General features: G+C 44.2%; 1 protein-coding gene across 2 annotated transcripts in view; it reads left to right on the top strand.

Annotated features, from left to right (window-relative positions):
- PITPNC1 (phosphatidylinositol transfer protein cytoplasmic 1) overlaps positions 1–22,217 on the top strand; it is a 36,543-nt gene extending 14,326 nt beyond the window's left edge. Inside the window, exons 5-9 of one of the 2 annotated variants that reach the window (XM_027900329.1) lie at positions 7,581–7,676; positions 15,722–15,877; positions 16,412–16,475; positions 18,555–18,673; positions 21,083–22,217. In XM_027900329.1, coding sequence (XP_027756130.1) covers positions 7,581–7,676; positions 15,722–15,877; positions 16,412–16,475; positions 18,555–18,673; positions 21,083–21,088 — 441 coding nt within the window. In that variant the 3' untranslated portion in view covers positions 21,089–22,217. The remainder of the gene's footprint in view (positions 1–7,580; positions 7,677–15,721; positions 15,878–16,411; positions 16,476–18,554; positions 18,674–21,082) is intronic. The other variant, XM_027900328.1, reaches the window with a different exon arrangement.
- Positions 22,218–22,703: the final 486 nt, after the last annotated feature.

The raw sequence follows: 22,703 nt of genomic DNA, 5'->3' as shown, positions 1-22,703 counted from the left end.
CGGCACAGTAATTCCAGGCACAAGAACAAGGTATCATTTGGAATGATGCTTTTGGCACACAGACACTTTCCCACTGGGAACACGACTGGGATCATCTATTTACCCAGCAGATACCCACAGCCCTCAGCCGCTGCTGCTGTCAGCCAGATCAGTGAGTGAGTTAGAAGTGTATTCCATTAGCAGCTATGTGAGCATTATGTAATTTATGCACTATTTAATGTTCACTTCTGCTTTTTGGCAGCACTTTCATTGAGAGCAAGCCCACACCTTTGGCTTTGGGAGGGTGCAGACTTGTCTTCTGGTACATCATAATGTCAGCAGTGAGCAGACACGTTCTGTGCTGCTGCCTGACAGAGGGAAAACTGAAGCTCTTCAATCAGTGAGATCCTCAGGGTGTCAGCTTGTGGTTAAAATCCTGTGAATCAAGCCCTGAACAGTGCCCAGCCAGGGAATTTTAAGATGAAAGGGACACAGAGGTGGGATACTCGGGTGATGTAAATCAAAGAGTCTCTGCTCTGCTCGAATCCAGCTCTCCCAATCTCATTTTTCCCAGAGTGCCAGGGGGGGAATATCATATTACCTTTCTATTGCAGCACCTGAGTCACAGCCTAGGCAAGTGTTTACCTTGATGAAAAGATTTCATTGACCCTTCCTTGAACTGAGGAGGAGAAAGAGAAACTGAATTAGAGAGTTGCACTGCAGCCCTGATTTCCCTGATCTTGTAATTCTGTGAGCTGTGCTGTTTGCTGTGTGGACACAGTAAACCTGTGGAATATCTGGTTTTTTGTGCCCTTGATCTGGTGACCCAGACGTGGCTGGTTCAGCCCTGAAATGCTGGAAGGTTCAGAAACAGGGAGAGACTTCTGTTAATCCAAACCTTGGAACTGGGACTAAGAGTCCATCTTGTTTCCATTACTCACTGAGCAGGCTTAAACTTCGCTTAAGAACACACAAAGTGTATTTGTCCTTCGTGTCAGACAAGTTTGGATTAAATTTCACTCTGTTTGTCTGGCTAGAAAACAACTGGAACCAGCATCCATTCCTATAGCTCTCCATAGATACACTATCTATTCCTTCACTGCAACTGTCAGCCTTGGCTGACGAAGGAATAATTAATCCAGAAAAATACTTCTGTAAATTTTGCAGTTGTAGTGCAAAATAGACCAAATGAATATTAATGTTATGGTAATGAGGGTAATAATGCATGTCTGGTTTTAACTCAGCTATTTCTCCATATATTTTTGGAGATCATACAGGTTTTTTGGAATCTTTGATCTCCTCTTCATTTCCATGCTGTCTGGTAAAGTAGATATTGGTTGTGAAAAGCAATAATTAGGTATAAGGACACTAAAACTAATTCCAGTGATGAATGGAAGCAAGCAATATAAATGCCTCGTGTTCCTGGTGTCATTTAGCAGGCTGGGATGTTATTGGAATTATTTTATTTAACATTTTGCATTGACTGGTATAATTCTACCAAATTACTGCAATATGTCTTGATGCAAAAGCCTCCTGATTTTCCTTCCTAATTGTCCTGACAGAAGATACCAGGGAACAATAATGATCACTGCTCCAGAACTTCATCCTTCTATGTCTTTGACTTTGCTATCATCTTAATCTATTTTAAATGTGTTAAAGCACTGTTGTCCCGATCTGTTCAAGTTTGCACTTGATTTGCACAAATATAAACACTGACAGAAAGAACAATGGATGGTAGTAAAGTCCTTTATTTAGGTAAAACCTCGTGTAGTGGTGCAGAACCATAAATCCATCCAGCTGTGATGTCAGTGCCCAGTGCAGCTGATTTTGCTTTATCACACGAGATGTTCCATGGCAACTCTGTCCTTGGAAAAACAGAGCCAGCGCTGGATGAACACGTTAGCACATCAAATATTGTCCCTGCTCCCTTGCAGTTTACAGCTCTGGTAACTGTTAGAAACCGGGCCCAGGACTCGGGCCAGGCAGCGTTGCCTCTTTTTTCCTTTTAAAAAGCCAAGTTCTCGATTTAAGGAGAAATTTTGTTTTTATCGGACTTGCGTTTGAAATTAGGAAGTGGAATTTCTGAAAATTGGAGTGTTTTGTGTGGTGTGAGCACCAGAGGAGGTGGGATCTGGAGGGCACACGAAAATATCGCTCCCCTTTGCACCCCCAGCTCGTGACGTCAGTCAGGGGCACAGAGGGAGCTGCAGGTGCTGCAGCAGAGCCTCAGGGAGCACAGGGCAGGCTGAAAGTGCAGAGTAATCACACACCTCCCTCACCCTAAGGAAAATCAGCACTTTGGGAACTGGAATACAGAGGCACAGAGTCTGTATTTGGAATATTAAAACCATAATGCACGGCCGGGATAATCCCTAAGGCTGCCTGGGGGATGAAATGGTCACAGCTCCAGGCAGGAGGGGTGGGAGTTGCTGCTTGTTTGGGTGTTGTGGGAGCTTTGCTTCCTGTGAACAGACCTCATAACCTGTGCTTTCACTGGGGCAGGTGTTTTCTTTACACAGCCTGTAAAATGGTCAATTTGTGTCACACAGGGCTAATTTTAGTCTTAATTGGTGTCTTGCTCTCACTTTCCCCCATCTCACGTTCTCACTATTTCCATGTGCGCTACAGACACACATTTTGGTTTTTTTTTTTTTTTACTTTTAGTGAGGAGTGCCCCAACTGTGCCTGTCAATGAACTGTGTGGATTGCACAGGAGCCACCATATGGCTGCAGGGGATGCTGTAATCACTGCTCAGTGATCTCACACACGGCAGCTTGGATGCCACGCTCTGAAAGGGGCTGAAAAGCAGTTTGTAGCTGAAGGTAGAGAGAGGCAGAGTGAAGACAGACACAAATCACAGAGACACTCCATTTTCCTGTTTGTTGCAGAGGGGTGATTGTGTTTGACTGATGGCTGTTGGTTTGGTTTGGTTTGTTTTTTAGTCACGGAATTAATTGCTGCTGATATTTGGGCAGTGAGTCTTTGCCATCTGACAGTGTCTGGGGAAAGCAAAAAAAGTACAGCTTGTGAAATAATCTAAAGGTTGTCAGTAGTGGAAATTCACTGTATGTCAGACTTCCAGTGCCTTGCTCTTTGTAGCATAACATTTTTCTCTGGAAAACTCAATGGCTGGGTCTTGATTATTAAACTGAAGTAAAATAAATTTTAGGTATGGCAGCTCACAAGAAAAATCCGTTTCTAGTTTGGCTTGGGTTAGGGTGGGGGTTTTTTCCCGTATTTTTATCTCCTGTCTTTAGTGCCATGGAAGTAGGTTGTAACAAACTTGAATATAGCACATGGAAATTAAATGTAAATTCACTATTTAAGGCAACTTCCATGAAACACTGATTTAAGCTGAAAAGGATTCAGCTGTGCCCTGGTTTAGCCTCACTGCACAGCAGGATCTCATTCTGGAAACTGTCAAAAAGGATTGCTGGGCATCACTCAAAACCAGGCAAAGTCAAAGCCAGGGGCACTCTGAGGGTGGTTTTATTTGCACCTGGACTTTTCCTGTAGTGTGGTATTAAATATCCGTTGTCCCCTGGGTAATTCACAATGAAAAATCGTGATTTTTGTAAAGCTTTCCCCCTCTTAATAATTCTCAAAAAATAGAAGCCCCCCAAGGGGAGAGGTCAGCCTGGAACTCCTCCTGTGTGAGGAGCTGTCTGTGTGCTGAACTGCAGATCGTGTGTCCCAAGCACATATGGCCACTGCACAACAAATGACAGGGCCCACACTGGCAGGGAGGGGGAACAGGTGCTATGGTTGTGCCTCTGCATTTTGATTTTTTTTCTAAATGAACTGCTGGAAGTGTCTCAGTAAACCTGGCACTTGAACTAGATGTGACTTTAAAAAAAAACTCCTAATCCCAGTAAATATTATAGATAGTCTCTCACGGTCGTGGGAGCACAGCTACTTTGACATAATTACATAAAAATCCATTTCTCTGTCCAGAAAGTGCAAACCTAAATGGTGGAATAAGAGGGGAGTCGTGACATGGAGATCTAAAGGAGCAGGGAGCAAGGCTGCAGATAAATATGTAAGTGCCTCTCCCTCTCTGCAGCAGACAGGGATATTCCCTTGCTGTTCAGGGAGCCAAATTTTCTGCTCTCACAGAGAGGTTCAGCCTTTTTCCCCAGAGAAGAATTGCTCCCAATTTTGTGTGTCCACATAAATAGTTGCAACCAGTGAACAGGTTGGAAATTGGTCAATTCCTGTAATCTTTGCCCAAGTAAATTCCAAGAGCAAATTTAAGGGACTGGGGAGGTAAAAGAGGTTGGGGCATGACTTGCTGAAAAGTTACACACTGAATAAACTCCGTGGATAAAGTTCTGAGTGGGAGTTCTTTCGGTTTAGACCAAATTTTCCTTGGGGAAAAGGAGAGCTGCAGTGCCCCAGGTGGCACAACCTGCTCAAGGTGCTGTAGCAAATCCACTGCCAGGGGTTCTGGCCATGGCACTCTGAGGAGATCAGAATTTCAAGGTGGAGAGTGCATTTTGTGCCTTTTTTTAATGGGAAAAAAAGGATTCTTCTTGCAGCCCTTGCTGCAATGAGACCCCTAACACGAATTAGCTGCCTCATTACAGGCTCCTGGCCACAAACTCTTGTGCCTGGGCTGGTAAAAAAAAACAAAACAACATTTTGTGTGTAATGACAGAGCTGAACACCTTTTCCAGCTGCTAATGCTTGGATGGCTCCTTGGCTCTTGAGGGCACAAAACCCAACATCACAAGAGAGGATCATGTATTATGAAACAAAGCCAAGCCAGAGGCACAGCTGTGACCCTCCTGCTAGTGCAGATGAGCCAGGAGTTTGGCAGTGTGGGTGGAATCGATGGATTCAGCAGGGTCTGGGTTTATCCTGGTTATATCCAGCCCAGGTTAGCGGTGGGGATTGGCCAGGAAAGTTAAATTTTGCATTAACTACATCTGAATGGAGTCAAAGCCAGCAACTTAGCCTGAAAAGGGAGGAAAAAGAGGAAAAACGGGAGAGAAGCTTGTGGAAAAGATGATGTTAAACTTGCTGGTGACTTCCCATCACCTCCTAACCTGAGTTCTTATTCTGGCTGTGGCCACCAGGGAAAGGGAGTCACTAGCCAAGGGTGTGCCAGGACATGTCATTGCAGTGAGGGAAATGTAAATACCTCAGAACTTCCATTTGAGCAGTGCCCTGTGAGAGGTATCTTTCCTGAGCTTCTGGGATCATCTGCCAGAGGGGTTTTTTGTGTGCTTCGGTTGGTTGGGTTTGTTTTTTTATTTTCGCCAGGAGTAACTACTGACAATCATAAAGACCCAGTTGAAACCTTTCTCCCACTTGCTGCCACTCTGTGACGTGCTGAGATTCCATTCCCCTCAGGAAAAGGAAGTGTACGAATGTTTGTTGTAAAAAAGATGTCCCATCCCACCCCCCACCCCCCCAAATGAAACCAAAAGCCACAGCAGAAAGGACACTTCAGCCTGGATGTTGCTCTTTGTTTTCCATTTGATTGGGTGTTTCAATCTCCATTAATAACTTGGCTTCTAAATGGAAAGCCTGTCCAGTTCTTTCCAATACAATATTTAATATTCTGTCTTTCTACATCATCCTCTTAAGGATACAGATTGTTCTCACCCTTCAGTTTCTGCACATTTGCAAAGACAATCTCGCACAGATTGGGAGCCTTCTGCTTCTTTTTGTGGCCTTTAATCTTTTTCCCTTCAAACTTTTGAATTTCTCCAGTCTCTTTGATCACAACCACAATAAACCCGTCCTCCCCACAGGGTCTCAGGCAATCCCACGTTCTGTGGCTGTGAGAGGCAATAAGAGAATTAGAGCTGAGAAAGAAATCACTCTTGTTCTCTAATGACTTCTTATTTTCCACTACTGATAGAACGAGAAGATTAAATCTCCAACTGCAAATCTTGTGAGGACAGTCTGAGAAGGGGGAAGGCATAAATGATTAGACAACAAGTTCTGCTGGCAAAGGGAAGGGAAAATGTCACTCAGCAAAGTTCTGGCGTAGAGGGAATGGTCAGAGACAGCCTGGGCAGCAAATGAGGCATCGTTGGAATGGCTGAAAAATTCCTCCTGGTTTTGACAGATTGGCAAAGGCATCTGTCATCCCCACTTCCATCCCAGCACTTGAAAGAGAGAAAAAAGAATTTAGAATTATATTCTAAATGAGGTGAAATATGTGGAGCAAGCCTGGGACAGAGCAGGGCACATTTCTTTGGATAAGATATTGGGTAATAATCCCCATTTAGGGCCTTGCAAATGTGCAGAGATTTGCATCTGCTTAAATTTATGAGGCTTGTACCTAAAGCACGGACAGATCCAGAGCCTCAGCTGACCTGGTAATGTCCATTTAAGAGCAATCTCCATTATTTTGTGGAGATTATGGTGAAAAGGATCTTGTTCCAGAAATAGTCCAACTTATTGCGAGCTGCTCTGTATTTCTGCATTTGTTTAGGAAAAATGCAAGGGAAGAGGCTTAGGAAAAGCGACCTATATTATATCTATAAACCCAGCAGTGATTTACATCAGCATGCCCAATTCAGAGAAGGAGCACTCCAGGGGAAGGAGCTCCCAGCTCCAGTTTGTTCAAATAATCAGCACAGTTTTTTGCAAAACAGGGCTTGGAGAAAGAGGACAGGCACACAAATAAAACCAGGCTGTAGTTTCTCTTTTTCAGTTCTTCTGCAGTGTCAGATGTATGAACATGTTACCTCCAGCTCAATGAACATTCAGTGCTGCCTATTCCATTCACTACCAGGACAAGTTAAAATTTTAGAGTCAGCCTTCAGCTTTTCCTGGATTTGAATGACGATTTCCTGAGCAATGTTCTTCTTATCAGCTGGTTCTTCCTGTGTTCACTGGAGTCCATTGCTCACTTCAAATGCTTTAAATGGGCAGCTGCGTTGCTTTCAGAAATAATAAAGCAGCATTCTTGTTACTAAAGAGTTGCTGGCATTTTGTATTTTTAACTGTTCCTCCAGGATGAAATTAAATGAAATTAAATCAGCAGAGCGTTCACTGCATTTATTTAAAGAGGGGGGAAAAAAAAAAGGAAAACAAAAATATTTATGCTTCCTGGAAATGTCAGCTATAGAACATTGTGCCCCAAAGGAAAAAGCACATCATGAGCTTGTTACTGATCCTGACAGTGGATGCACAGCTTCCCTGAATTTCATGCCACTGATTCATGGCAGCCTTTAACTCAGCACTATTTCCACCCCTCAGAATTATGAGAGAAACCTTCTGCAGACACAGTGCAAGTCACATGGGTCGCTGAGGTGCCTAAATAATTTAATTATGGACCGAGGCACAGAAGGAGACTGTGCTGCAGCTGCAAATGACCTGGATTTTCAAAATATCCCCAACGTTTGCCTTGCATAGAACACGAGACTTGGGGTTCTGGAGCAGGTCCTGAAGGGTGGAAGTGAAGATGAGCTCTGTGTGTGCACAGATGGGAAGGGGCAGCTTGCAGCTTCCACTGAGCCAGTTCAGCCAAAAATACATTCTGTGGCAGGTCACTGCAACTGCTTGTAACCAACCACCTCTGCAGGTGGATTCTGGGAGGGTGTTGTTCTGTAACAGCCTTGCATTTCTGTAACTCTTGCAGATTTTTGACAAGGAAGCGAAGGATCTGGAGCGCGAGGTTTGCTTCATCGACATCGCCAGCGACGAAATTCCCGAGCGCTACTACAAGGAATCCGAGGTAAGAGACAGCCTAGTTGGGTAGTGGTGAGGAAGGGAAGGGAAGAGGCTGCAGAAAAGCCTGGACAGGAATCAGAACTATTTCTATTTTGGGCTGAAATCCTGCTGGTCAGTGGTATTCCAAAAGCCCTCCAGCAGAGGGGAAGCAGCAGCAGCCTCTCCGTCTGGATAGCCTGACACGTTCCTTTGCAGATGATTCCTTTTGAAATGCTTCCCTGCCATTATCAGGAAACATCCTGTGCCAGACCTTTGATATTCAGCTGAATTAATCCAATATAGAAAAAGGCCTTTTCTCTGAGTGGTGAAGCTCAGTGAGGAGTTTGCAGGTCTGAGCAGTTTGAAACTTCCCTATCGGCCTTATTTGCATCCCACCCCAGGTGTAAGTGGCACAAAGTGCCCAAGCCCAGCAAAGGGCAGATATTCTGCAGTGACAGCAGTGCACAGTGATGACACAGGACCAAGAGGGACTGAAGCAAACTGCAGACTGCAGCAGATCTGCCAAAAAACATCAATGGCAGCCGGCGCAGCCACTCTCCGAAAATTCCCTTGGAAGTTGCTCCCATGTATATTTGATGGAGCCTGTCTCTGAAGAGCCTGCTTCTTCTGGGTCAATGCAATTCACTGTTTGAAACCAGCAGCCACCATGCAGAGGAAGATGAGGTCTCTCAGTGTTTTAATCTCAGGGTTGAAAAACGGTGGCTCACAACAAGCAGCTTGAGAAGGAATGATGGGATCTGTGCTCGCATTTAATTTTGGAGATATGATTTGTCTCTGGAGCCAAGTCTATATTCATAGCTGGCAGTGAGTGTGGCAGCTGTTTGACTATATAAAACGAGACTACAGGATCATTTTTAGGATAAAAAGTGAAGGCTTGCCAATAAATGTATTTCTATCCTATAGGAGACACGACTTTCAGGCTAAAAAAGGCGAGTACATGTTATCTTCCATTTATAGATCCTCTTCCAAATGTTATGTACAGGTCATAAAGCAAAATTGGGTCTCCAGGAGAATGAAATGTAATTTTATTAGTTTCCTTAGATGATGAAACCCATCTGTTTAGTACCAAAAATTATATAACACCTCATCAAACAGCTTATGGGTCCCATCATCTTATCAGAACTCCAAGGATTCTCGCTCCATTTAGGAATGAGTTGCCATGGGATGGGGTAGCATTTGACTGTGCTTTAAAGACATGTGAGGTTTTTTCATCTCAGCCTGTGCAATTCCAAAAATTATAAACACAAAGGTGACATCCAATTTTGGAACTTCCCTGCCCGTTTTTGATAGCTATCTACCAGGCGTAATTTCCATCGGATTAACCTCATGGTATGGAAAACCAGCCTCAGCTTGAGGGAGGAAAGAATTTCAGAGTCTTCGTGTTGTTATTTCCAAGATAAATCTAGAGACCCGATTCCAAGCAAAATGGAATTTTATATGGGTTGAAACAACAAAAATAGCCCAGCATCTGTTGTTTTTTTTCTGTACTGATGGATGATTTGTCTGTTGACTACCAAATTCTGTCTCAGAATTCACACAGAACAGTGAGAACACCTTCAGCATTTAACTGTGCACATGCTGCAATTGAGAGTGAATTAATAATGGTTGAAAATAGTGTCTCTTCCAAAGTTTACAAACTGTGGGGTTTTTTGTGCTACCCTATGATGAACATGAAGCCAAATCCCCATTTGTGATGAGGCCTCTTACATAATTTAGGCACTGTAAAAAGGTTTTTAATGTTTGTAAATGTAATTTCCGGCTGTTTTCAATTAGAACAGCATGAAAAAGTAATTCCATGCAAATGAGAAAGGGTTTGTGTTTTCCAAAGAGCAGCTTCAGAGGTAACTAAGCCCAGTTAGGGTAAGCTTTTGAAATGTATTTTAGTTGCACCAATAACAACAATTTGGCTGCTTTTAGGTCGTGTAATCTGAACTGATACTGAGTTTAAAGATTAAAGGCCAAGTGCAATCCTCAGGATTTACCAATTAGATCCAACAGGATAAATGTCCTGACTCCCACCCAGAAAGACCAATGGGAACGATTTTAACTTCAGGCATCTCAGTAATCCCTCCATTTCAGGGGCTCTTTCACAGGCTTAAAATAAAGCAAGTTCTGTATCAGGGTCAGCGTGTTTGGCAGCTTCTGGAAATGAGCTTTAAATTGCTTTACATCCTGACGAGAGCTCAGCCCTCTTCAATTAAAAATATACTTCAGTTTTTAACAGCAAATGTCATTATTTAGCTGTATTACTGCATATTAGAGACTGGCTTAAATAATTTAAACCCTTCCCATACCGCTTGCACTGCTTGCTCTGGGCTGGGGCTTATGAGCCTGACTGTAAAGGGACAGTCACCACCTTCCATTTCCATTTACATGATAATGATTCACACCCCAAAAGACAAAATGTATAAACCACCCTCATAAGTGTAATATTGCATTTGAATGGCACAGCTCATTCTGACTGATGCTGGTACTGATGAGAGAGGAAAAGTGTTCCATGAAAATGTTGAAGGGAAAAATGATTGAATTCAACTTTGGGCATATTTGCTTTTCTCTCCTTCTAAATATTAACTAAAATTGAAAAGTGAAGAGTGTAGTTAGCTGGAGGCTTAGGGAGAGCTGTGGTTTCATTGAGGAACACTTTAAGGGAACCCCTGCCAATGATGCTGAGGGATCTCTTGAACAGAGTCATCCAAGTGATTGGAATTCCCTCAGGGATGGAGGGCTTATCTGGCAGCATCAGTGCAGGAGGACCGAAATCACCGAGTCAACAGTGAATCAGAAGGCAGTTTTGTGAGCTGTTACAAACACTTACAGAGTCCAATTCTGTCCTCTGTGGAGGTGGTGGACTCATTCCTGCCCTTGCAGAAGGATGTAGAAGGCAGCAATTCACGAGTCCCAGAGCACGTGAGTTCATTTTAACTTCATGCCCACCTGCAAACTCCACCGCCAAGGAGCCAAGATTTGTTTTCTGCAAGCTTGGAGCTAAAAATCCTTACACTTTTAAAGAGTTTAAACTGGAGGTTCCAAATGGAGTAAGCTTGAGCGTGGATCCAAGCTGGCAGGAGGAGCCACGTGTGTGCCCAAATCTGAATGTACTTGCTGCGCTGAGTACAGAGTTCTGTGGTTCTGCACGGAGCGTGTCCCAGCCTGCAGGTGAGGGTAGTTGTACATTTTGTAAAGTCATTTCCTTGTGACTTTACCAGCCATGAATATGTATCACCAGCCATCCTGTGTTCCCCATACAGACAGACACATTCATCTGAATTACAGCAAGAACGAAGCCGAGCTGAGGAGCGAGAGCCCCCAGTGAATCATTCCCGCAATGAAACATTTACCGGAGCTGGGAGCTACTGAGCAAAATGTTCTGTGCAAACATATTCCAGTTCTCAGAATTAACAATGTTTCATTTCCTGTTTATAACAAAGCAACGGAGAGCTGGACAAATGGAATAAACTTTTCAGGCTACCTCCAAACACGGAGATTTCGTGCAGCTGCTGCAGTTTCCTTCTGCCATTGCTGCCTTTTCTCCTCCGGCACAGCAGCACCGTCCAGCTTAGCACAGTCCAGGTGCTCTCAGAGCGACCCAACCTCTGTCACATCACAGAGTGACAGTAGCTGAAATAATCCATCTGCCTCAGCCCCCCAGTGAGCGTGGGCACCGTGTCAGCACAGGAGTTCACTGCAGGATGTTGCAAAAACATGAACGTTTCCTTTTTCCTTACTCACTTCAGTTGGGAGTTTATATAAACCTGGCTGGATTATCATGTCTCAACGCTGTCCCAATATTTACGGTTCTAAAGTATTTAGCTGGCTCTTCCAGAAAATGCGTTTTAATGGAAATTTCTAAAAGAGCCCTTAAAAAAAATGACTCTCCATAAATGTCTTATAGTAACATCTTTACATCAACAAATCTTTCCTGAGCCCTGGCTGTGAAAGCTGAAATCCAAAACCTGGCAACTCCAGCTGATGCTGAAATGCCAGATCACAGGTATTAAACCCATGAAAGGTTGGTTCCGAAATTCAAGATCAAACAAAACGGTCTTCAGCTTAAAGGGGGGGAAAAAACCTGAGTGCACTTCAAAAGCACCACGATATTGCAATGGGAGTCTGAAAAAATTAATCCAGGCATTAAAAGGAAGGAAGGAAGGAGCTGTTTCAGGGACATCTGGGCGCTCCCAGTGAGAAAACAGGATGCGTGGCATGAGCGTGTTTGGCAGCGTGTTCAGCTGGGGGACCTTTGGCCAGGCTGAAACGGCCACCCGAGCACCGAGGGGCTGTCGAGGCAGGTGGGGGACAGAGCTCACAACGTGTCCCCCAGGGGCTCCCAGGGTGTGGCCAAAGGGCTGCATCTCCAAACCCTGAGATGGGGCAGAGCCAGGGGCAGACGTGGCCCTGCGGATTGGGAGGTTTTCTGTGAACAGCAAATGGGGTTCATTGTTTAACTTGAAGTGCAAAGTAACATTTAACAGAGTGAATTCTGAAGAGTCGTTGCAACAGCCCAGTGTTGGTGTTTGCTTCCTGGAAAGGGGGGGGTGACAGTTCCATGTGTGATGCCCGTGACGTCCACAGGCCATGAGGAAAGTTAAGCCAGTAAATGCTAAATAATAGACTCTGCAACAATAACCGTGTTGAGCCAGGACTTGTGGTCTCAGTAATAAACCCTGGGAGAGTGCTAGGTTTGAAACCATACCCAGCACACTGGGGCTTTTATTTCCTTGTAATTTTACATTTTATTCTCAACTAAGCCCAGCTCGTGGGTTCTGATGTTTCTGCTCTGTTGGCAGAAGTGCTATTTTTAAATCACTCTGCACCTGGCAATAATGTATTGCAAATACAGGGGAGGTTTTGCTCCTCTAGCAAAAGGATTTGCCAGATGGGCTTTCCTAATAAATTGTGTCTGATAAAAGGACGAGAAGGTTATTTAAACAAAAAAGATTTTAGCTATGCCATTACATTTGAAACAGATTGAGGATTTTGCCAGTAGATAAATTAAGGGGAAAATAGTGGATAGAACTCAGTATTCTTTGGATGATGGCTTCTCCAGGAAGGCAGGCATGGGTGGCTAAAAGCAAAAATAAGGCACACACAAAATTAATTATCTAAAGAATAACACAGAACTGGGGCCAGAGCGAAGCTCAGCTTGCCCAGTTTCTAGTCATGGACAGAAATATTTCAAATATTGTGCCATGAGTGCTGCCTAGAGAAGCAGTTGCTGGGTACCGATGTAATTTCTGCTTGGTTTAGATAGAAAATTATCGGCCCTGCTTTATTGCTTCATTTTTTTGGTTTAGGAGGACTTTATAGGCCTAACTGCAGAAAGGATTCCAGGCTGTGAGTCCCAATCTGGCAATTTGAATGAGTTAGGCACAAAAAAAAAAATCACTCATGTTTCAGTTTCTCACTGATTTCAGGAGGCTTTGGAGCAGCACTGAAGAGCAGGAGATGGACAGTCCTGGTCCCACCAAGGTCCCTCTGGCATGGCAGGTTCTCCATGGCTGTGACCAATAGCACAGGCCTGGGAAAAGTGTAAATACATGCAAAATATAGAGAAAAATAGAGAGATTCTTCTCCTAAATACTTCCTGCTATGAACAGGAAGTGTTTTAGCAAGGCACAGATTCTGTCTCAGCAATTGCTGAAGCAATTGCTGAGACAGAATCTGTGCCTTGCTAAAACGGTCCAAGATGGTTTTTAACCCCTAATTTTTTAGCATGTGGGTAGATAAGCCCAGTGCTTTTGGTTTGAGTGATGATGACAATGATAACAGCTCACCTCTTTTAGCCATTTGTGCCCTTCAAACTGATGGACCAGACACTGAGCTCTCGAGTTCCCTTTGCCCCTCGTGCCACGGCCTTTGAGCCTCAGCTCCCTGAGCTCCGTGAAAAATTGGGAACACCCCGATCTTTCCCCACAGCAGCCTGGAAATCTGCTCCTCTGAGCCCTGCCTTGCATCCTTCAGGCTCCCACCAGGATGGGAATGGGGAATGCTTTCAGGAGGGCAGGAATTTCCCCAAGAAGCTCCTGGGTGGGAGTTGCCCGGAGGGTCCATCAGTGCCTGACTCTGGGCTCGGGGCTGGGAAGCCCAAATCTTGGTGTCCTTCAAGGGATTCAGGGACACAAAGGTACCATCTCAGGGTGCAGCTGGGAGTGATATCAGGGATGAGTTGCATTGATTTGAGGGCCACCAAGTCCAGATGATTGCCTCGGTGTGTCCCCTGGGCCGGGTTAAACTCACCAAAGCTGTGCCTGAGCAGTGGGGCAGGGCAGTCCCTCAGGAGTTCTTTTGTGTTTGCAAGGTCTCAATCCTTGATCCTGACTCAAATTGATTCCATTAAATCCCTTTGGACTGCGCTGAAGTTATTCCATTAAAGCTCTGGTTACCTCGGAAAGGAAATAAAGTACGACACTCAGAGTTATTAAAGAGTGTGTCTGAAATGCTGAATCAAGGCACTGGGTGTGTGCAAGGAACAGCAGACCCTGCCTTATAGGAAACTATTTTCCCTTTCAGAAATACTTATTTTACCCTTGGAATATTTTGTAGGGATGTTTGAAATCGTATTTTCTGTAATTATTTCCTTATTCAAGGAGCCACCTACTAGAATATTTTGTCTTACTTCTCTGAATATTTTGTCTTACTTCTTCCCTTTTGTTTGTTTTTTTCTTTTTTTTATTAGTATTATTATTCTATTGGTTGCTTCAGGCAGGGATCAGTTAGAAAAGAGCTCTTTCACCCAGAAAACATCCCCCTCATGTGACCATGAGCTGGGGAGGTGTTGCTCTGGTAGATGATGACACTGAATTGTTCTTATGGTGATTTAACATTGAAACCTTCTTGTGCTGTGAGCCTGAAGTCTTCACTTAGCAAAGCCTGTGTCAGCAGTAAAAGCAGTGACTTTCACAGAGGGGAAAGACCGTTCACCTCATTAGGGGGGGTGTGGAGGAGCTTTAATGGCAGAGCTTCAGTTTGTGGATAAAAGCAGAAGCCAAGTCAGGAGATGAACATCAGGGAGCAGGAATGCTGAATGATGTGTAAACTCTCACTGAATTAAAGAAAATTAAGGTCAATTTTTTTTTTTTTTAGTTTTTCTCCTGATTATCTTCAGCATAGCACATAATTAAAGCACAGATTTAAATGCATGTTTAACTGCTTTTCTAGCAAAGGATCTTCCCAGATCTCAGCTCTGGGGAAGGAACCCAGCTGAGCACTGGTGGTTATTCTTGAGGAGAGATTTTAGAAGCTCCACTATGAATTTTCTGAAATGACATTATTTTCAAGTTCTGAAAAGCAATGCTTAACTGTAAATTATTTCTATTTACAAGATATAATTAGCAGGATTGGACATAAAGGGAATTGGAATGATACCAATATGGAAAATCAAACTTTGATAGATAAAACTGCTTCTTGTACAGACTTTAAGGATGAACTAATGTCTTTAATGGTTTTATGAAATTATGTTGTCATTTCAACACCAATTTCTTTGATTTTCTGGTTTGTGAAAGAGAGGCAGGGTTGGAATTAGTGTTTGCCCATGAGCCAGTTATAACCAGAGAGGGCTAAACTGGAGGACTTCCCAACTGAGGTGCCCAAGGGGCTGTCCAAGTTCCCAGGGTCACATCAGTGCTGAGGTGTCAAAGGCCCAGTTGGCCACCATTTCAGGAAGATGGGAGTGGGTGGAAAGTACAAGTACACCGAGGGAGAGTGGAAAAGCAGGCTCTGAAGAAGCCACTTTTTGTTTCCAAAGGCCAGAAATAACCCTTGGAGAGCACTGCACTGCAATGACTTGCAATAACAGATTGTCCTGTGGCAGAAATCATCCCAGCTGATGTGACTGTCACTGCATCTCCAGGAATACCCTGCCGTGGATTCCCTGCCAGGGTTGGATTTTAGGATATCTTAGTGCTTGTTTAACTCAGTTCCCTGTTCATTTTTCAAGATGCTTGTTGGCATGGTTCAATATTTTATGTCCTGTCAAAACATTTACTTTGGCAAACTGGCAAACACAACTTCTCCACCTGCATTTCCCCATGCGTTTTGTTTGTTTTGCAGGATCCCAAATATTTCAAGTCACAGAAGACTGGGAGAGGCCAGTTGAAAGAAGGCTGGAGAGAGACCCACCAGCCAATCATGTGCTCCTACAAACTTGTGACTGTGAAATTTGAAGTCTGGGGACTTCAGACCAGAGTAGAGCAGTTTGTGCACAAGGTCAGTGAAACAGGAGCTGTTTCTTCCCCTTCCCATGAGCAGAACCTGAGCGCACACAGGAATGTGGCTCTGGCTTTGGAGAGGCCTGGGAGCTCAGCTGAGGCTACTTCAGACCTCTCTCAGAATTCCTTACCAACAGGTAGTGGGAAAGTTTTCCAGTCTACTGAACAATTAATTAATGAATGGCATAACAGGCAAATGATAAGATTTTTCAGAGTATTGACCTTCCACGTGTTTAGAAAAAACAAAGAAGGAAAAAGTAGTGATGCAGAATGTCTAACTGCCCAAAGATTAATGGATTATATACACATTCCCAATGGATTCCATGCTAGCCAAGGCCATCCAATGTTGGCAACAGATCCATTTCCAGTGGGAGACTGGACTTGGAACCCTCCCGAGCCAGCACGTCTGACTCTCCAGGGCGTGGCTTTTTAGAAGCAAAACACGGTGATTTTCACTCCCAGTGGTGTTGAAAGACAGTGGTGTTATTTTCTGGGGTGTTTTGTTGCTGTTTAACCCTTTCCCTGTTCGCAGGTGGTCAGAGACATCCTGCTGATCGGGCACCGGCAGGCGTTCGCCTGGGTGGATGAGTGGTACGGTGAGTGAGCTCCAAACCCGGCCCCTTTCTGAGGGCTCCTGCAAAGCTGCAGATGATTAACAGCAGATTTCCAGTTGATTTCCTGGACCATCGTGTCCAGAGAGGTTGTGGACTCCCATCCCTGGACATGCTCCAGGTTGGACAGGGCTTGGAGCATCTGTCCAGTGAGAGTTACTGGGGTGCAAAGTGTCAGCTGCCCTTCAGCAGTTCCTGGGGATGATGACAAACGGGCAGCCCTGAAGTTAAACTGGACAGTTTAGCACAAAAATGTTTCGCCACAGGTTTTCCCCTCCCAACTCTGAAATCACCCTGCCAAAAGGACTGAATTATTGTGGTGCACAATTCCCTCGTGGGAGTTTTGTTAACTAATGCAGTGAACTTTTAGAGCTTTAATGATTAGGCAAAGTACAGCACCTAAAAAACATGGCCTCGTTAAACCAGATATGAGAAAAAACTCGGTGTAGAGCATGAAAAATTTGATTTTTAAAGTCTTCTAACATCTTTAAAAATTAAAAGTTTGAGAAAGACCTGGAGATGATGGGAGTAAAGTGAATGAAATAATCAGTGTGGTAAACAATGTGTTCTGTTGTGGATATCAATGACTGGTTGCTGTGACTGACACCGTAAGTATGAATGTCTTGCTATTAAATTTACTAAACCATATTTAGCTTTATTATGAAGAAACCCCATTTTCTCAGTGTTGTTCACTAATAAGGAGCATGTTCTCTGCTTGGCAAAGTGCACCCCAGCATGTTGCTGACACGGCTTCTCAGCTTGTTTTTCTTTCCAAATAACAGTAAAAGACTGAAAAAAAGTAGGAATTAGTTTTATTCCACCTTTCCTTTCCATCAGAATTTCAGACTGCATTTCTTTTTCCTGAGGAACTGTGACACTGTGCTGCCAATAGAATGGCTGAGGTTGTGTCTGTCCCTAAAAGCTGCCTCACAAAATGCAGCAGGAGCCTCCTGGCACGGAACAAGGAGTGGTGCGAGACAAGAATTTGCAAGTCCTGGTGGCACATCATAAACTTGGGAAAAATGGGAGCCCCCAGAGCAGATCACACCGTGCGGGACCAAAGGGGCACCCATTTGCAAGTCGACCGCGCCAATAAAAGGCTCTTGAAAGTGCCAGGAGTAAAAACGTCGCTGGCTGGTTTTATGAGGCTCTGAAGTTACCAAAGCCCTGTAAAGACCAGACCAAAATCCTCACACCACTCCTGTTCTGACTCCTTCTGATCCCAAGTGGATTTACTGAGAGCCTGGGAATACTCAGAGGAGCAAGGTCACAAGTCAATTATTGGATTCTTTCTGTTTTTACTGGAGTTGTGGTTGATGACAAATCCTGTTAAATCTGTAATTATTGCCTGGTGTTACGAGACAGACTGAGCTGCTTGGACACCCCAGCCAGGCCTGGGCAGTGGCAAAGGATCCTGCTGAGGGGATCAGCCTGATTTGTAGGATATTTCTAATTCTTCTAATTCACTAAATTGCTTGAGGCTCCAAAACTCTTATTGTAGTCACTATTAATTCACTTCCCCCTGTAACTAAGTGTTAGTTACTGCAATCTAAACTGGGGGAGGGTGGTTCTAACACCGATTTGCTGGTGATGAGATGTGCAATGCAAAGATAACATGAAATCTTTTTGCAAGGGCTGGCAAGGTAAGTAAATATTTACAGTCTTTGTAATATTTTCTCTCCTTTATTCCAAGGGATCTTCTAAAACCTCCTTAGAAGATCCAAGGCCTGCACTTCAGTTCTTCCTGCCTTCCTTACGTTCCACACGCACTCCTAAACAATTTCCACTCCTTCCTGTTCTCTGGCTCCCTTTGACTTCACCTCCTTGCACCTCCCTTGGCTGACACAACTACCTTTATGAGGCAGTTTTCATAAAGCTAGTTGCTCCTTGCTTTTTTTTAAAAAAAAAAATCCTTTTGTTGGCTTCTGCTGAAAGACTTTGTGTTCCTAGAACCTTCTCCTTAAAAAAAAAATAATAAAATAAAAAAAACAATAATGATATAAAAAAAAATTAAGTTTGCACTGAATCAGTGGAAAATGCCAAACAATTTTGAACTTTTTGCAGATATGACTATGGATGATGTTCGAGAATACGAGAAAAATATGCATGAAAAAACCAACATTAAAGTTTGCAACCAGCATTCATCTGCTGTGGATGAAATAGAGAGCCATGGCAAAGCAAGAGTAGGTCCACTTTTAAAACATCCTCAGCTAATCCACCTGCACAGACCAGAGGAGAGCAACCAGCTGGTCTTGCTGATCAGCCAGTGGAATTTTGGGGAGGTTTTGCCTTCAGCAGGAACAGAATCTTTCTCCAGGAAGTGCAATCCTGCCTTTGGTTTGCACTTTCAACCTGCCAGTGATGGAAGGAAGGGTGGGGTTGGGCTCCCTGTCTTCCAGGAAAATGATGCTCAAATTTCAGTTGGGTGCATAAAGAGGAAGTTAAAGAGGAGTTTTCCTCCTGTTCTTTAAACAGTTAAAAAGTGCAGGAGTTCACAGTCAAAAAGCCAGGAATGGGGGGGAGTGGAAAATTGCTGTGGGACTGCTGAAATTCTTTGCTTCACCAGGAAAAAAAAGAATCCAATGAATCACTCTTCTCTAAGTAATTTTATTGTTGTCATTGACTGACCACCAGCAAGGTGGGAAGTGTTTTCAGAAGTATTTAACAGCAGTTTGTGGGGAAGGGCAGGTTTCTGTGCAGGTTCTTTGATTGAAATTCTGAACATTTCATGAACTGTTTTATTTCCTAACTTGAGCACTAAAATTAGAGATAGTTACTCTCTGCAGATAGAAAAGATGCAGTGGTCTTTGCTTTTGAAATGTCATTATTCCTTTATTTCTGCTCCCTGCTCTGTGGAACTCAGTGATGGTTTTAGGGGTGTAACGAGTTGGGGCAAGGTCTGAAGGGCTCCAAGTCTTGGTGTTGACTCAGTGCCAGTTGTCACCAGCCTGAGAAGGTGTTGTCTGAGTGGTCAGCAGGAAGGTAATTCTTGTCTTTGTAATGCAGCAGCTTCACTGACATCAAGGTTGCCCTCCTTAGCTGAGAATTAGTTTGCATTTTGGCTCCACACTTCAGGATTTGGCTCTGAGTGAAGTCTGTTGTCTGTAGTTCCAATGTGGAATAATTGTCCTTGAGGTCAGAGCAGAAGTTGTCAATAATGGAATTTAAAAAAAAAAAAGAATCTGAGTGGGTACAGCTCCTCTGAGACCACCTGTTTATGGCCACAGTTCTCAGGTTTGAGAACAGCTTCCACCTCCCTCCTAAGACCTGTGGGCTGGAGAGGTCCCTGGAATGTCGATGCAGGGAAGAGGGAAGGCAGCTGGCAAGGTGCACGCTCTTGTTTATTTAATATCATCTTGGGATACAACAAAAAGCTGCTCTTACATAACGTTTGCAGCCAGGGTGACACGAGCCTGCAGCTGGGTGCTGATGGAAAGTGTGGGTGGATGCCCTGGAAGTGCAGGGCTTTGTGGCACGTTTGGTCACCACCACTGCCAGTCCAGTGCCACAGACACCCAAAGGGGCAAGAATTCTAAATTGATGAAAAACCTAGTGGCTTTATTTCTGGTTTGTTTTTGGTTTTTTTTTTTTTTTTCCCTGAGCTTTCAGGGCTCAGTCTATAAATGGTTTAATGAAATACTTCGAATTCACGGATTTCCCGTGACATTCAGTGCAAACCCTCGGTTGGCTCGGTGGGCGTCTTTGCAGGCACTGCGGGCGTGGAGCAGCAGGTTCCACAAGAGCCTTCCCGATTTTCCGCTCAACTTCCCGGTTTGTAGCAGATGTCAATCCTTTGGGATCGCATCGGGAAAGTTTCGCAGGGCTGGGCTCAGGCAGAGCCCGGGATCGCTCTGCCCTCTTGTGGGGTTCGGCAGCACCGGGACACCTCTGGCACCTGCAGGACGAGAATTCCAGGGATCCCATTATCCACTCACACTGGCTTTAACCTCTCCGCTCGTTTCGATTTGTCACTCGGCCGTCAGTGTTTAAGTGCGGTTTTGGGGTGGAAAGTTGGAAGGCACGTTGTGGCTTTGTCGAGTGAGAGGGAATTCTCCAGGCTTTGACAGTGGAAATGTAGCTGCATGAAGCTGCATTTACAAGTCAGTGGATGGAGAGAGATTTTTTTCATCCCTTGATAATTAAGGCAGATGAACAAACCCATGGCAACCCTTTACCCATTTGGGCTCGTGACCTAAACGGGAAAAAAAACCAAAAACACTCAAAACCCCTTTCGGTTTTATTTTGCTTGAAGTTCTGAAAAATTCTACCTGCTGACTGTTTACCCGCTGTGCAGCAGCTGGATTTTCCCAGCGATTCCAGAGGCAGCAGTCTTTATTCAGCTCAGACCCAGGTAGAAGGACCATTGGGATGTGACTAATTTACTTAAAACTTTGTTTCCTTTGCATTGTGCTCTTTGTGCTCCAGTCAGTGCATTACAGTGGGGGGTCATTCACGTGGAGAATCACTTAATGAGATGCATGATAAGCAATCCTTCTCGATTTAGAATTTGGATGGAAGTAGTTGAACTGAGCTAGTGAAGTTATTTGAAATTGTTCTAACGTGCCTTTGTGTTTCGTTCCCCCTCGCTGAAGACATGACAATGGATGAAGTCCGAGAGTTCGAACGAGCCACTCAGGAAGCCACCAACAAGAAGATCGGGGTTTTCCCACCGGCAATATCTATCTCTAACATTTCCATGCCTTCCTCGACCCGCAGTGCTCCATCCAGTGCTCCATCGACTCCTCTCTCCACAGATGCTCCTGACTTCCTAACAGTTCCTAAAGACCGGCCTCGGAAAAAGTCTGCTCCAGAAACTCTCACCCTTCCAGATCCAGCCAAGAAAACCTTTTAAATTAACCCTGCATGTTTCCTCCTGATAAGCCATGTCTGCCACAGCAAGAGTGACATAACTCAGTTGCTACAAAGGTCTTGGTGGTTTGTTGGTTGGTTTTTTTTGTTGTTGTTTGTTTGTTTTTTCCCTTGCTTAAAATAATCTTCCCGGTGTGGAAAGGTGACTTCTTTCCTCAGACTCGATCCTTAAAACCTTCTGAGAAGTGCATGCAAGAGAATGTAGTTTCTATATTCCTAAAGTAGTGTTTCAAGCCATATGGTGCATCTTTACTGACATCCATGGAAAAGTCTGAGGGGATGCTCTAAATGAAAATCAATCTTTCTGTAGCAGAGTTCTGCCTGCAAACCCTCATCTAGGTCACAGCATTTATAATTAGGAGTAGGTATTTAGTAAAGCTGCCAAGGACTTCTGAGGCAAATTAGTGCCAACTCGAATGCAGGGTTAACAGGAAAAAAAAAAAAAACTCCCATTCTCTTCTTTTATAGCTGATTTTAAAATCCTTCCTACTCTCAGGCTTCTCCTAAGTGTGTTTAGAAACCTTTGACCTGTAACTCATTGTACTGGAACACCAACAGATTCACATTTCTCTCAATATGACTCAGGATTTGGGGCCTAAAATGCAAACCACAAATCTTTTCAGTCCTAAAGTATCACTGTATCAAAGCCCCACTTGTAATTAATTCTATTGACTTTGAGGCCATTGAACTATTTCTATCTCGCACAGACTTTGTAAGAGAAACCACCTATTTCTTGTAGATAATGTATTTTCCTAGCTCTGCCCTGTCCCTCTGTGAGCTCAGAGTCCTGCTGGTGTTGTCAATGGTGTTCTGTGAGTGAGGGTGACAAAAAGCAGCTGAAATGTGCCAGTTGAGAAGCAAACCCAAGGAATTCTGGCTTTTCCTTTGCTGGAAGAAGAGTGGTAGTCAGGCTGTGGAACCTTGGATGTAAAGGGAAGAAAATGTGAGAGGCTCTTTTTTCTCTCCTGCCTCACATCTTTCCTGAACAGCACAATCTGCTGGATCATCTGGGGAGGTGGGGGGGACACAAAATCAGCCACTTTAGGAAGCAAATGAACCATGGGTGACCTTGAGGAACCAGGAGTGCTCCTCCTGGTCTGGCTGTGCAATCACTCTTCAATCTCAGGAATTCAAATGGAGACAAGGATGTTTCCCAGAGGGCAGTGTAGGTTGTGGAAGGAGGAGTAAAACAAGTGGCAGGAGGGTTCTCTTCTTCCCTTCCAGTTCAGAGTGTGAACTCGGTGAGACTCTTTCCCTGCTGACTTTGCTCTCTCCCACACAAGTTGCTGGTTGGAGGCTGCTGGCAGCACCTGTCTCCTGGTGGCTGCTGTTCAATCCCCAGGG

The sequence above is a fragment of the Empidonax traillii genome, unplaced genomic scaffold (assembly GCF_003031625.1).
Source record: "Empidonax traillii isolate 1590-97213 ecotype Southwest subspecies unplaced genomic scaffold, ASM303162v1 scaffold718:size422569, whole genome shotgun sequence".
In the NCBI taxonomy this organism is placed as follows: Eukaryota; Metazoa; Chordata; class Aves; order Passeriformes; family Tyrannidae; genus Empidonax; species Empidonax traillii.
This window is presented reverse-complemented; position numbering and strand designations above follow the sequence as displayed.